We start from the raw sequence: 16,409 nt of genomic DNA on the forward strand, positions 1-16,409 counted from the left end.
CTGTTGCTCAAGAAAAGAAGTACTAGAAGGAGACAGCAAAGCACAGGTGACAGCACCAGCACAACAAGGACCACAGCAGGAACGACTGAACATTGCAGGAAGGACACCAGTTGGAACTGGAGAGGATGCACCCACCCGCTGTCCAGGGATTAAGCAAGCACAAACACACAGCACAAACCCAGCCCTTTGTGACCAGCGTGAGCAAGTGTTGGCAGGAGAGGCAGGCTCTATGCAGAGCAAACACCCAAAGCAGGAAATATGGTGAGATTCAGAAAAAGGTGGGAAAAAATGGAATAATGGTCAAGGACCACAACTGAATGATTTGAAGCAGTCCTACAACTTCCACCTGCTTTGGTTTACCTTGGTCAGAAGCACTGCTACAACCACTACAACAAAAGATCTCGGCTACTCCCTTGTGTATCACAGGTGGCTTGTGGAGAGCTGTACTTGGAACCAAGGCAACATGAGGATAAGTGGAACAGTGCACTAAGCGAGGAACCCAAGATACAGAGGTTCCTAGGTAATGCCACCATAGGAGGAATTAAAGAAAACCCCAAGCAAACAAACCAACAAAACCCAAACAAATGAAAAAACTGTTACATGCAAACCCAAAACACCCCTGAGGTCACCCCCAAACAAGAGGAGATCATTCTCTATTAGTATATTCACACAGTTCACAATATGTTTGCTTGCTTTACTGATCAACTTTTCTACGAAAAAGTTAACATGCTTATAAAAAAACTGGTAACTAAGGGTATGAGTGCTGTAATGAGTACTTTGACCTAAAACACAGTTTAAGAGCAAGTGAATCAGAAGAAAGTTCCTGGAAAAAAAAAAAAAATCAAGCGGGTGAGGACCTTTTCAGTTGCAGGACTGCAATGACAGCAGAGGGAAAGGGGTCACAGATGGAGCAGTCCTGAGAGTTACCATGAGTTACTCTGCCTTTCTCCCACCTCCCACATGCACAGTATTTGTTATTCTCAATCACATCTCCCACAAGAGCCAGCAAGCCAGGATTTTTTTTTTTATTATTATTTCTTTGGTAAGGGAAAAAAAAACCAAAAAACCTATTTGGCTAGGATTCACGGCAAGAAAGCAAGAACTAAACTGATTAAGACTAAACACTGGGCACCACTACAAACCCCCATCTGCTGCGCTAAATGCCAGTCTCTGTCTGGTATTTAAAATGCCCTTTATAAAAATACAATTCAAATTTTGTTCCAAAACTGTAATATAATCATTTGAAGTCTGGAGTTAAATGGGCTATTTAATTAAATCATTTAATGGAAAAATGAATATGTATGAAGAGATTCTGGTAAATGTATATTTCATTTTTATAAAAAGTATATTTATAGCCTTAAACTTTATCAAGATGTATATAGATATAAATGTATATAGATACCTCAGTGAATGCTGTGGTAATGGTACTGTAGTTCAGAGGCAAGGGAGAAGCTTCTGATTCTGGTTCTAAATCCCCTTTCTACACCATTAACCCGTCATCTTAATTTTTAAAAATTTCTCTTTTGATTAGCAGGAATAATATAAAAAAGGTTCAAAACAAGGCAAGTGTTTCAAAACGAACACAGCTAAACATTAAGTATTATTATACACTGAGAGGAAGCAGTGTGAGCACCATTTAACAATTTAATAGCTGGAAAACACGTCAAAGCACAAACTAAAATGTTATCATTGAAACAGACAGTCAACACAACCAAAACATTTTGTTTCTCGCAATATGAAAATGGTGGGTGAAAAAAGTCCAGGTGATATAAGCCTGGTTGAAGGTAAGTCCATCTTGTCTGAACACTGCAGTGAGCACAGCCACCAGCCCTCTCATGAAGAGCTGACCAGCAAGGAGTCTGTCTTGTTTTTGCCAAGACTAGATCAATGACCTGCATCAACTGAATATCTCATTTATCAAGGTTTTGACTTTGAGAGCAAGGTTTTGACTTGATATTTCTCTTTAAACACTAATTATGATAAAAATAGGTGATGTAGAGCAAACCAATTTACCAGCTAAAATGGGTAAGAACCTTCCTTCAGTTAAAATACCAAACCGAACAACCAAAATCCAACACTTCCCAGAAACAAAGAGTCAAACACATGGAGCAGCTCTGAAAGAGCCCATTTGCCAAAATGCAAAACAAGAAAGTTCTCCACAGATAATGATCATGTAAGAATTACTAACTGAATATAAACTTGCTCTTAAAATGGAAGTACTAATTATTTAACTGTACACTGTAAACCTTTCTGCGGAATACTGAAAAGAATGGGGAAGAAGTGGAAAAGAGAGGGGCACGGGAAAAGGAGACAAACAGGAAAAACATTAAATTAAGACCAGTTACAGCTGTTGTGCCTAAAAATTAGAAGGCACTAGAATCTGATCTTTGTAGGAGCACATTCAGGAGTTAATTTAAAACATGCAGCAATTGTAAAATTGCTTTTATCCATTACAACTCAATTTTGGAACACAGGCAACATCTTATTTTAATCCTATCCATGATTTTAATTTTCTGAGCTAAACAGTATTTTGTGATTTTTATAAAAGCAAAGTTAAAACAGTTAAGAGGTCTGTAAAGAACCCAGTTCACCTCTTTACTTGGCTGGCTATACAGCAACAGCCTGCACAAGAGATGTGACAGATTAAGATACACCAGAACAGGAGCCAGGTTTTCAGCTGTCAGAAATGACACTGATCTTTGTTGAATTCTGAGCAGTAGATACTCTACTGCACATAACTGCCACAGTCAGACTGACTTCCTTTTATTTTTATTATATAATATTACAATATTATTAATTGATAATAAAATATAATATATATAATATACTTAATTTCATTTCCAAATCTAATGCTCAGTCTTTCTCCCTGATCTTTTCTGAAACACCAAGGTACTACTTCAAAGGTGATAAACCCTGCTAATGCCAAAAAGTATAATATAACAGGGGCCATTCTGGGGAGACACAACCAAATCCAAATAACAGAGTCACTTAGGACATGAATCCCTGAAATTCTGTTTAACCTGCCCCCCCCCCCCCCCCCCCCAAAATGTATAATGTAAATCAGTAAAGTCAAATGTATAATGCAAGGCAGTAAAGATTTTCAGTCACAAACACAATCAAATCTTGTACTAGCACTGCTCAGCAAAGTTATACGTGCATACATGTTCCAGCTGAATAATTTTCCACAAAAAATAGGTATGAGACAAAACTCTGCTTTCTTAACCGAAAAAAGAGAACCCATACCCAATATTAATAAAAATTAACAAACACGTACTTTAATAAGTGACTTCTCTCTCAACAGAATATAAATGCCAAAAGCCCCATATCAGCCAACCAAAACTTATGATCCAACCTAGGAACTATTATTCAGAGCCTACATTATTAATAATATGCAAGACTTCCTCAGTGCTGACAAGCAGAATATCTTCATCTGAGCATCCATGTATAGGATGTGACAAAGCCTCCTGCAGATTCCTGGCGCCCAAGAGCTGCTCCATCCCACCTTTAAGTATTCTAGTCCTTCAGGCTGCCACTCCTCTTTATTACCCAAGTTTCCCTTTCAAATTAAAGTGCTATTAGCAACCTTCTGCTGATTGATTAGAGTTGGGGTTTTTGTTTCAATTCTCTAAATGGATCAGTTGGAACTGACATTCAGTTAGTTCTGGAATATGTTAAAACTAGGCTTTAGCTTAATGAAAGAAATCTCACCCATACCTCCTTCCTGCCCTTGAAGCATTAATTGAAGGAGATGACACATTTGTAAATCTATTTCCACTCTTGCAACAATCCATGTGATTTGAGGCTTAAAGGTCCAAGAAATAGCAGTTTGGTTTGTTAGGCTATAATTCAGTATTCAGTACGGGATGAAAAAATCCCCACACCAGTCCCATCCTCCCACAGTCACTCACTCCTGCACTTCTGTAATGACCTTCCTTGAAAGAGCAAAAGCACTCATGTCTGACTGCCAAGTCAGGTCAGGGAACCAGCCCAGATTAAAAAGTAATGGGCAGAAGGCAGGGAGTGACCAGAGAAGCAGCTCCCTCTTCTCTTCTCTTCTTCTCATGGATGCTTCTCCTGAGGTGAGGGAAAGGAGAAGTGGGGTGGAAATGGGCAAATATGGGAGACAGAACCTCTCATTTTCTGAAAGGGTACCAGCTTGTGCTAGTGACAAGACCATGAACACACCACACTGGACTGCTGAAAAGGTTTCTGAGAAATAATTCTAATTTTAAGTTCCTGGTTTTCAATTATTGTATCAAATAATTATCTTAAAATCTAGAACTATCGAATTATATGTTTAAAACAATTACTTTCAAATGCAGTACACAACACTCTCCACTTAAAAAATGTGTTCATACACAAAAAAATCTTTGTGAATAATCTTAAGATGTCATATACTCAATTGTCATACACTGAGGTACTTTGTAAGCAATTAGGAATTAAGCTGCACCTGTGCAGTACCATCCTCTATAGTTGTGGCTGATTTATCCAGCAAATAATCTACAATGTTACAACTAAGACGGGACCTGCAGTGTAAAATATCACCTTCCTGTGTGAAATATAACAGGTATTAACAAAACAACAAAGAAAACTGATAACTGTGTGACAACTGTGAAAATTCAAACATCTTTTGTTTCTGCAGTGCATATATTTCCATGGTTACCATGTGTGGAGAAAAAAAAAAGGAATACAGTTTAAGAATGGGTTCCAAGAACAGCATTTTCTAGGGCACTACTATAAAGTATCTTGTAAATGTATCACCCTTATCACCCTTTTGAACAAAGGTTTTTAGCAAATTCGAGTAGTTAATACAAATGCACAAATTAATCAGTTTTTTCTCTTAAAGTCAAAACTACTTAACAATAAAAATGCTTTTAGCACCTGCTGCCAATTCCCTCTAGTTAAGCTACCTGCCCCTCTGCACCATTAAGATTCTTGGCCAACTGGTCAGCACCCACTTCCCTCTCCATATCCCTGCCCCAACATTTCCTCTTTGTAGAAGGTCAGTGACTACAAAGGATAACACACTGCCATGCAGCTATACCTGAGACCAGGCTTTATGGCTAGATTATTAGCAACAGTAAGCAGAAATCTGCAGGTAGTTGATCTTATCTGTATATTGAGTAATGAATTCCCTGCAAGCAGGGAATAATGCCACACACACTCATGCACAAATACTCCTTCCTTTTAAAAGTAACCTTTAGAAGTTTTATTAAACTAACTTCTACCTTATACTCTAAACCAAACAACTGCAGGGGCTGTTCACTGTATGGATGCATTTAACAAGTTACTTGATAAGAACAACTATTTTGTTGCTTTTTCTTTTTCTCAAGTATTTAATACAAGGCATAAAAATAATAGTAGATACACCAATCTTAGTCTATGTGCACTCATGTCTAACTCCACATAAGCTACCTTGTCTCAGCCCTTGCATTATTAAAACTCCACAAAAATCCTCATATAGATTTTCTGGGATCAGCAAGACATCTTCACAGCTGTCAAGGTAAATCAGCAAAATAGTTCTTCATCTCCTCACAAGATCTGAGCTTCTGACACATCACTGCACTGACATATCTCCTGCAGAACATGCTTTCAATATTTACAGGAAAGGGTTGCCTGCAGTAACCAGCCAAGCAGGAGAAGTTCATTTATACCCTTAAATAGCAGAGACTGGCTTCCTGAATAAGGAAGTCTTATGTAAATAAACACATTTCACAATTCAGCACATTGGGTGAATAACAAGTTTTTGTTTGTCTGAGGATTAAGGCAAGCAAAAAGTAGGTAAAAATGTTTATTATCCATTCTGATAAAGAATGAGATTTTATAAAGAAACTGGGTAAATTCAGCACTTATCTGGCATAAAGGCATGCATAAAACTTGCACAGAACTGAGCTGCAAAACCTGAAAAAAAAGCTAAAGAAATTAAACCACATTAATTCTTAATGGGCTGGGGTATCTGTCAGCAGCTAAAAATGAATAACGAAAAACACAAAAAACATTGTGCAAGTTACAAAACTGCCTGTAAGAACCTCCACAATTAAAGCTAGGAAACTCCTGTGAACTTTGGCCTACAACAACAGGACTAACAGAAACTCTCAGAGTAACCAGCAACAAATATATAAACAATTTGAGATGTTAACTATAAACAAGGGCAAAACCCAAATCTTTCTGGTAAAACAATATATATAAGTAATGTAATAGATACTAGAGTAAGTCAGAGTTCAAGATTACAACATACCAAGTACCCTTTCCTTTGGAAGAAAACTCTAATTTTGTTAATCTCATTTTTTGCTTCTGCCCCCAAACAAGCACTGCGAGGGACTGTTCACTTTGTGGATGCATTTTAAGAATTATGTCAATGCAGCAGCTTTTGTGTTGTCTTTTTCAAATATTTTGTACAAGAACTGGAACAAAACATGAACCCAAGTTAACACGCAAGAAATTGCCCTAGTTTGCTGTCAGAGGCTAATGGGTAACGGTGGGGAATTTTTGAAAAGAAGAAAGCATTAGTCCCATGAGACATGCATAGGAAGATGGATGGTTCTGGCACCTGGAAATTCCATGGCATCCTTCCATTTGTTACAATCTTTTGAGCAGTGGGAATAATCAGCTGGTTGCCATCTCTTGCTGTTAGAAATGTTCTCAGTGGACATATCCGATGTATTTATACCACCTCCCTTCACCCTTCACTCCTTACACATGCCTATGCTCTAATGTGCACAAAACTGGACAATATTTCAGCAGAGCCCACGAACATGGCTCACGCCCTTTCCATGTCCTGCTCCATCTGTCTCCATACACATCTGGTAACTGTCTTTTGAGTGCAAATGCCTTTATCAGCAATTACCCCTATTTGAAGTACTGGAAAGTAGTAGCCCAATCATGTAATTAATGACATTTCAGAATATTAAGCCTATTCTTAGTGAAACAGAAGATTTAGCAGACTATACCTTGCACCCCTGGGAGCTGGGGCTGCTAGTTACTTGACCTTACAGTTTGATCTATTCAAGCTGCTCAAAACAAAAGTCCAAATCCAAAGAAATAGAAAAACAGCTTTTCCTTTGAGTCTTTCTAGAAAAAAAAAAATCTAATCATATAACCAGGCCTTTTTTGAGGGAGGGATAAAAAAGAAGAAATAAAACGGAAAGCAAAATAGCAAAATTAGTCACTTGTACTTGCAATTGAAGAAAATAGGTAATTTTTTCATCAAGGTTTCGCTTGCATCTTGGCCAGCTTTCACAAGGAAAGCATCTGATTTTATCCGCTGAAAGGGTGTAATGTAACATTGCTGCAGTGAAGCCAGCCACAAAAATGCATTGAAAAGCATAAGTGGTTTAAATAGGGAAATATTTACAGCAAAGACTTAATCTTGATGGAGCGGGAGATAGTCACCCCTCCCTTGTCAAAATTAGACTCATTTATAGAGATTTTTGATTGGGAATCGGCACCTGTTAAAAGTTGTAGCTATTTATTTCTATTTCATAATGGAACTGGGAGCCTGCATGCCAAGATGAATAAATTCTACAGATGCAAATTGCAGAATAAACCCCCAGGAGAGAGAAAAAAAAATCCCCAACCCTAAAAGAACCACCACCCCCAAAAAACCCACACCACCAAACAAGCAAAAAACCAACATAACTGTTGAGGTTACGAACAACTATAACCTCTTTCTCACCTAGCTTGTGTGAAATTGATGGCTTTATAAGAGGCATCTCAACCATAAAAGAATATCAAAAAATCACCCAAAATTCAGAATTCACAGAGCTGATTTCCACAAATCTCAATTCCTGTGGAGGCTATGGTCTAACTTTAAGAGAAACAGAGGAAAACGTGCTGGAGAACCCAGCCTGGTAACAACTGGTGAAAAGCACAGACATTGTGACCCCAGGAGTGACCTCTCTCTCCATGAGCAGACCAGGTGGCCGTGTGACAGGGAGGAAATGCAGGGAGGCTGTCACTTCCCCCAGAGGCTGAGCAAGGGCAGGTGGATGTTGAGATGCCATCGTACCCTTGCGGGGCAAGGGCAGGCTGCCGTGGGCCTGTCTGGCCACACCGAGTCCCCACTAGGTCCATGTTGTGCTCCCACCTGGCATCAACCCTGCAAGGAGGTGGGGAGCACACACCAGGGGCTGGGACACCACTTTGAGGGACAGGCTGCATTTAGGTTTACTTAAACAGCCATGAATGATGCTGCACCACAAATCTCCATCATGTATGTACAAAGTACTGAAACACTGCCTTAATAACCGCATCAGTTTTGACATTTGTACTTTGTACACCAAGGAAATGACAGCCACACTTTCCATTCTGGGGAAGATGACCTCAACACATTTGTATGAGATAAGTATAGACAAGCTGATATTAGATAAGGCAGTGGGATAACTCCTCCCAGTCTTTATCTCATGCCATGTACACAAGTGAAATCTTTGTAAAAATGGTCCTTTAAATTTTTAGCATTAAGCAAAACCACATAGACACACATGCACACAAACACCGCATACATGATTAACTGCTCTTTCTTTTCAAAAAACCTCTGTCTCAAGTCATTTTCCAGAGCTCCAGACTATCTATTTGAAACAAAAAGGCATAATTTCAGAAACTAGCATGTCTGGGCTTTTTGCAAACAATTTTCAAAGGATATATTTTCCTAAGAGAACAAATTTATGGAGTCTATATATTGAAAAAAACAACTTTCAATAATACTACAAGTAAGACTATAGCACTTCATAACATATATTCAAAGTACCTTACAATAAGTAGTCACAGTGGTTTTGGAAAGTAAATACCTGCCTGATAAGTTTATTAGATCTATTACAGTATCTCATTTCAAATGAGACTCCCCTCCCTTACTTCCATGAATGACCTCAACTATTCTGCCATCCCAGCATTTTGGAAGACTAAAAATCATAGCAGAATAAGCTGGTTCAGATGAAAAACAACAAAAGCCTGTTTAGAATCTTTAGGTGATGATTACAGTAATTTCAGAAGGCTTCTCTGACTTATATCAATTTGCAGAAAATAATTTCTTATGAGTGACACAGAAAATTAGGTGAACAGACATGTATATATACAAAATTGTCCAAATCCGGCATTTCTAAAAGGAAGCTTTAAAATAAAATTTAAACCACTAAATACTAGTCATGCAAAGCAAACTGTTTAATAAAACACTGCAAATCTTTAATAAGACTAATAATTTTACGGAGAAACCCACAGTGAGTCGATTAGAAAAACAAAGAAATCAGCAGTCGATGCAGCTCTGCAGACAAGAAAGGGAAACCTGGTAGATTTTCCCTGATTGTGAAGATGGAACAAAAAACGTGTCAAAAGGGAATAGAAAACACTTACCATTCATGCTGAAGAGCTAGTTTTCAGAAACATATTGCTCCAGATATTAATCCAACAGTTGATGAAATATGTTAATCTCTACCAAATCAGTGCTTCAATCCCTAAATACACTTACACACTAACCAGAAAGAAAGCACACAGAATCCAGAGAGCTGCTCTTCCTTATGAGCTCCTTGTGATGCAAAAAACTATGAAGCACAAGATACCAGTAGAATATCAAAATCAATATTCAGGACACGGGAATTTGGTTTTGCTCATTAGCTACTACTGCTCTGACCAATGCTACCTATTCATGTCTAAAGCAACTCAAAATGGCAGGGGAAAAAAGCATGCAAACACCAGGAGGGTTTAAGATGTTCTCAATTATATCAAGCACTGGTTGTTTCCATGGCAACCTTAGACCAGAATTATCTGTTGACTTGTACCCAACTAGTAGTTATTCTAAAGCTTTAAGCAATTCATACGGTATGCTCTGTACATTATTTCATATTTCACATGCATTTTTCTCTTTCTACACACACACATATACAAGTAACTATTCAGCTAAATCTCTATAAATCATTCTACTGTATTTGGAAATATACCAGTATTATTTTGAAACAGAGAACCAAACGATATTCTTTTGACTGTTCATCACCCATCCACTTTCAATTTAGGGACTTATGAAGATGGTAGATGGTAGTGGTGACTCTCCTGACCATTTCAGTTATCCAAGTTGTTGATATTCTTATGCAAATATGGAAAACACTTTTATAGGTTCAACAATGTAAGACAGACTGATCTTACTGTCTCTACATTCAAAACCAAGCAGCCTCATTCTCCTTTCCTTTTACATTTCTATTTCTCAAAGAGCAACAAGCAACTAAGAAAAGAAAGCAAAAATAAAAATGTAGGTTCCATATAGTTGCAAGTGGTCACAGTCAAGACTTCTAAACAAAGAATGAAATGCAATGTTCTGATGGCTCCCATCATGTCCCTTTCACCCTTGGGCAGTGCAGCACAATTGACCTGGTTACCAGTCCAGCTGTACCATCACATGTGTGCTCAGTCAGCTTTTTAAAGCAGATTTTGAGGCCTGTGGTGACCTTAGTCATCTCTGCCCTACTGGACTCTGAGGATATTACCACATTAATTTAATGCATCAACCAAGTATCCAAGGTGAGTTGGAGAAACTATGCTTTATGTACGAAAATAATAAAACAAAGATGCTAAGTTTCAAACTCAACCACTGAAAATCTCTAAGGCCATAGACCACACTGCAATTTACTCAAACCACAAGACTGACAACAGCGACTCTCAACCCCAAGTCCACCCAAACAAGCAGCAGCTCCTTCCCCTTCAGCAAACCCAGAGCTTCAGCAAAAACTGTTTGTAAAATAAACAGACGTGCTATTGTATTTCATTACAGCAGAAGATACAAATACCTTAAATTCCTTTTCAAATGGATTCTATCTGAAGCCTGAAACTACAACAGTTCCGAGAAGTCACTTTCCATTTTTTTTTCAGAATTAGAATGTTTTTGCCTTGAACTTCAAGAGTAATTCATGCTAGATAGCTTCACCTAAATTTTTACACTAACATTTCTAAGTTGCACTGATATTGGCAGAATAGTTGAGAATATTCAAATATCCTTCCAAGAGAAACACCAGCATGTTTCTAAGACACTTCTTATTCATTAAATTTCCTGTGAAATTAATCTACAAGCTGAATTCAGTGACTCTAGGCAATTCTATGACATTGCACTCTTAGATACAAAAAATCCCCACAACAAAACAAAATGACCCACAAACAAACCAACCAAAATGAAATTAACAAAAAAACCCCAACCACCTTATTTCTCTTTCATGTTTTCCTAAGTATTTTCACAGATCATGAATTTTTCTGAAGACCTAATTAGGAGTCAGGAGTAGACAGAAATACTTCCTCCACTGTACTCCTATCACTCTGGCTACAGTGGTAGCAAAATGAGAACCTTTAAATGTGGACTCAGTTCATAGGTACCTACAGTAATTTATATTATTATTTTTAAAAAATGATCTAGAAATTGAAAGTAGAGTTTCAGGATAAAGATTCAGAACTTCACCCCAAAACCAAAGCTACAGTCACTCACCATTCAGTTACCAGCCTAGCAACTTCAGCTCAGAAAACTGCATGCAACTGCTCTGCTTAATTACGACTTAAAATAGCATTCACAGAACAGCCATTTTCACCATGTTTATCAAGAGACACGACAGTCCATTTCCTCATCAAACATGCCACACTAGGAAGCCTGCCTTACGAAGACGGGTGAAAAAGTAGAGACTTTTACACAAACAGGTCACAATTTGTGGGTGTCAGTAGGTCATTACCATTTTTTTTCTTCATGTTATATAAACAAAAATGCTTCAGTGTTATTTTTTTTCAAATAGCTATTTATATAAAAAAGAGCTTCTTCATAAACAGAAGTATGCGCCTATTTTTATCAAGCTGAAAATATTCTGGAGAAGTGAAAGCTCAGAATTTATGCACTTTCATCATTTATCTTCCCAACAAAACGAGTCAATACTTTCCTGTCTCATTTGGGAGACCTAGATTTAATCTATTTTAGATCACTGCATTAACACCTTTTTGTTTCCATGTTTACTGCTTATCCTCTGAGAGTAGATTCACTCCCTACTCATATAATATTTTAAATTTTAAGTAAGAAGTACAAATACTGATTTTCTTCATGGTAACACTGTGATGCTAAGCATTTCCAACATGGCCTATCTTCAACTGAAATAACTGTGCTATCTCAAATCCATCAATGAATCTGAAATTTGGAACAAAATTATCATAAATTACCATATTGTAACATTTTAAAACGAGTATTTAATGAGAGACAAGAATTGCTTTGCAAAATACTACACAGCTTTAAAATTAAAAAGAAAATCAAATGTCAATTTATTTAGATTGTGAATTTTTTGAAATCTTTTATTGCTCAAAATACAACCATGATGACTTTTAATTCATACAAATAATACTGCAAACTGTTCACTAATTATGAAATTAAAGCTAATCAGCATTCCCACACTGTTAATATGTAATAGTTAAAATCAAACACAATTTTATATTGCTTACCACTATATAGAACATTTCTGATGTATATATCCCTTAAAGTAAAACTATGAATGATGAAAATCCCTTTAATTACAATTTTAATCTGCGCAGCAATGTCTGCCTATTTCAAAGTTTAAACATTCTAGTCTTTAGTTAGAGTCATCCATTTCTGCTGAACTCACTGATTTAATTTGAAAATTAAATAAGTAATTTAGAAGTAGGAACTGGGGTGGGGGCTTGCCAAAACAAATCAACTGTGCTTTGAAAGAAAAAGGAATGCAGGATAAACTCTCCTATGAGCCACCAGTCCATGAAGGAGCCCCCATCTCCCCCTGTGTGATGCAACACGCTCTTCTTCCCATTAACGCCTGTAGGTTACGGATTATAAAACTGCCCCAGAACGCATCGCACATCAGCGCTCACACTTCATTCACCAGGCAAACTGAACAGCGAATACCTACGAAAGAAACAAAGAAGCAAACCCCTCCCCACACTTACTTGATTCGTCCCACTGGACAGTGAACTCAGAGCACTGTTGGCTCTCATTTTCCAGAGCCGCCTTCTGCTCATGCGCACCATTCTTGGAGTGCCTATGGAAGAGGCGATTAGCAAACCCTTCCAGTCTCTGCAGTGCCGTGGCTGTCCCCGTGCCCTGGTTACAAGGGACCTCCTTGTGCCCTGCCATCTACACACACCAGTGACTCTCACAAAAGCAACAGAGAAAACATCTGAAGGGCGCTGGACAACCCAGCGCCACTAAGAGATATGCATGTGTCGAACTTCCTGCCTGCAGTGTTTGCTAACCACGACTCCCTTCTACTTCCTGTTAAGGAAAGCTCTATGATGTACTGGTTTACACAGTGAGAAGTCTCTTTTCATGTAAACTGAAAAGTGTTTTGTTTTTTTAAAAAAACAAGCAATAACTTCTCTAGTATGTGTTCTCAGAGCTTTTTAATGCATTAGACTTCATATTTAAGTACGCATTTTTTGTTAGAGTACTACAAACAACCTGTTAAGAAGTAAAGATCAGAAAGCAGATAGGCATTTTTTTTAATTTACCACAACTACACGTGAAAAAAAACAAAAGTAACTATTCTGTAGTTCCTCCCCTGTTATTAAGATGGAGTACTTACATCATCACAGCAAACTTAACCAGCTGGAATCTAATAATTAGTAATCTCATGCTTTCAACTAAACAACTTCCTAAGCAAGGAAGTTACTGGCAAACACTACTGAATAAACATTTTATAACTGGAGGGAAAAAAAAAACCCCTGTATTATTTTCCTCCCTTGTGGATAAAATCAGTTAGGAAGCTGAATTCTATTGCACATTTAAACACAACTGCATTGTACTTTTTCAAACTGGGTTCTCCTCACTCTGCAGTTGAATGAAACACATTTAACCTTTTGCTGGTAAGATTTCATTCTTTGTCAAGAAATCTTAGTATTTTCAACTGTGGAGTAAGTCTAGAAAGTGTGATTTTTAATGACACAAAATGTAAGGGAAAAAACCTGAAAGCTGTATTCAACATTATAATTATTTGCAAATTATGTAATTTTGCATGCTTACAATGGGCAATACTAACTAAATATTAGTTGTCGTGAAAACAGAAACACATACATTTCTGCACATCTACAATGTGGTTTCTTAAAACTTTAGGCTATTCATAAGAAAGATTGAAATATCTTTTCCACAATCTGTCTCCTGTCTTACAGTCAACACGTGTTGAAGACATACCTCTCATTTTTCACCACCATATTTCTCACTGCATAGTTTTCAAATGTCAGCAGATACCCACCCTTGGACATTATATAACCATTTCATAACAGCCCTGTGCCTCAGGAAAAAACCCTCATGCTGACAAACTGCCCATGACAATGACAAAACAATAAAAACGCCAACAGACAGATTTTACAAATTCAGCTACATTCTTCCTCATGGGCACTGCTACACTTGTGACTGGTCTCAGCCAGCACAATCCATTACATTTCTAGACTCTATACAAAGCCCTGGGGTGCCTCGTGCTTGCAGGCTACAGATCCTCTGGAAATGTAACTTCTTTCTCCAGCCCCTGTTCAAAATTTGGAACCAACTGACTAAATGCCTACATTCTGCACAGCCATCTGCTAATTTGGGTGAGCATCAGCTATCTGGGTAGTGACCAGACTCCAGACTGCTCTTCCATCAGGGTCTGGTGCTGTGACCTTCCCTTGATGCCACCTCATGCCTTCCAGCCTTTCACCTGCTCAGTTCCAAGACCAATTATGACATCCACAACATCCCACTGGTTCAAGGCTCTACTGCCAGAAACAAGAGGTAGGTAGTGAAGACCATGAGAATCTGTTTGCCTTACCAGGAGTCACAAATAGGCAGAGAGGATATATTACATGCCATATATAACCGAACACTTTAAAACGGAGTAAGGCCATGCACCTCCCACACAATATAAAAAACATTTAGGACAACATCAAGATGCTTATTCCCAGCATGGTAATCTTTCTGGAGCTGAAGAGCCTCTCTGGAATTCTACAGATGTGCTCCTCCTGTAGCTCGCTGCAAGTCTTTGGGCACTGAGGGAATCTTTCCAAGAGACTCATATTCTCTCTAACCTTGGCTGTTTTCTCCAGTAAAGAAAGCTACCTGATGTCATGGTGTGCTTTACTGTCTCTCTGTTCTCCCATGGTTCTGAGCCTTCACTCTACTGCTGTCTTATCTTTCACACAGGTCTTCAACTAAACCATTTTGCTTCCCTGATCTGAAAGACAGTAATTTACAAAATTCACATTACATAAGTTACAGTTTGCCAGCCATGTCAAGTCCATGGAGAGATGTGTAAACCACAGAGCAACTCTGCCTCACCAAAATTCAGAGCTCTTAGTGCACTCAAATGTCTAGCCTGGACACTTGAGGCAGGGGCCAAAAATAAGCATCATAAATACTCATACTTTGACATCACAGAAGTATGTGCTTTAAGAGAAAACTTGTTACCAAAAAGGAATTCTTAGAAGAAATCCTAAGAGAAAACCTGAATTTGCCAAAATTTCATGAAGTACAGCCAGTGTACACAGTAAGAGAAGTTCTGCACACATAAAACATGAAAAGAAAGTACTGGTCACATTTTCACAGGCAGTAATACACTCTCCTAGTCTAGGAAATTCCTGGCATTGATTGCCCAATGACAATAGAAAATCTACCACAAAAACCCACATCTCACATGGCTTCCAATATCTTCAAATGAAGTCCATGATTTTTAAAGGTGGGACTTTCTATTTCCTTTTACTTAATCTTTCATCCTATTGACACACTGATCTTCCAACTAATTATTACATCAAGTAAATTATATGCTATAAAGGAAGAACAGAACACAAGAAAGAATTTAAAATTTCTGTTCTGTAAGAGATAATGAAGTTCCAATTTCTGGCAGTCAAAGTCAACACTGAAATTTAGAAATTTCCTTTAGACAGAAATTGTATTTTTGGTATCTTCTGACCATCAAATCCTGGCAAAATTTTTAAACACATTCAAAAACTCGGGAGCGGTAAGACATTCAACTCTGAATTTGAACATTGCATGTGCAAATTCCAGTATTTTGATAAACAGTAGATCAGTAAAAACTCTTGCACCGTTTTACAAAAAGCAACATCATGATGACAGCCAAGGACAAGGGCTAACACAGAGGTCCTCTAAGCTGATAAAAGCAACAAAGCCATTTATACTTTTCCTGATGGCCAACCTACAACCTTGGGCAGATTTCCCAGGGGCTGATGCCCTGTGGCATGTTACAACACACAGCACTATAACCCAGCCACAGACCTTCCAGTTCCCTGCTGAAAAAGAATCTACCAGGTAGCTACATGGAGAATTAGTTTTTAATAATCTCTGTTAAAACAATATTTCTCAGTTTCTAAGAAGAAACTCTACCCTATCAGTCAAACCTCAAAAATGAAGGATTAAGAAAGAGAAACACTCCTCTCCTCAAAGGACC

At 37.9% G+C, this 16,409-nt stretch overlaps 1 protein-coding gene across 4 annotated transcripts in view; it reads right to left on the bottom strand.

Moving 5' to 3' along the window:
* Positions 1-16,409, bottom strand: part of PRKACB (protein kinase cAMP-activated catalytic subunit beta) — a 66,227-nt gene that overhangs the window by 21,146 nt on the left and 28,672 nt on the right. For 2 of the 4 annotated variants that reach the window (XM_062497898.1, XM_062497897.1), the window contains exon 1: positions 12,922-13,138. The exons of 1 other annotated variant lie outside the window; for it this stretch is intronic. In XM_062497898.1, the coding sequence (XP_062353882.1) occupies positions 12,922-13,108 (187 nt within the window). In that variant the 5' untranslated portion in view covers positions 13,109-13,138. Of the gene's footprint in view, positions 1-1,138; positions 1,149-12,921; positions 13,139-16,409 lie in introns of those variants that run through there. One more of the 4 variants, XM_062497900.1, reaches the window with a different exon arrangement.

This window comes from Cinclus cinclus, chromosome 8 (genome assembly GCF_963662255.1).
Source record: "Cinclus cinclus chromosome 8, bCinCin1.1, whole genome shotgun sequence".
NCBI classification, from domain to species: Eukaryota; Metazoa; Chordata; class Aves; order Passeriformes; family Cinclidae; genus Cinclus; species Cinclus cinclus.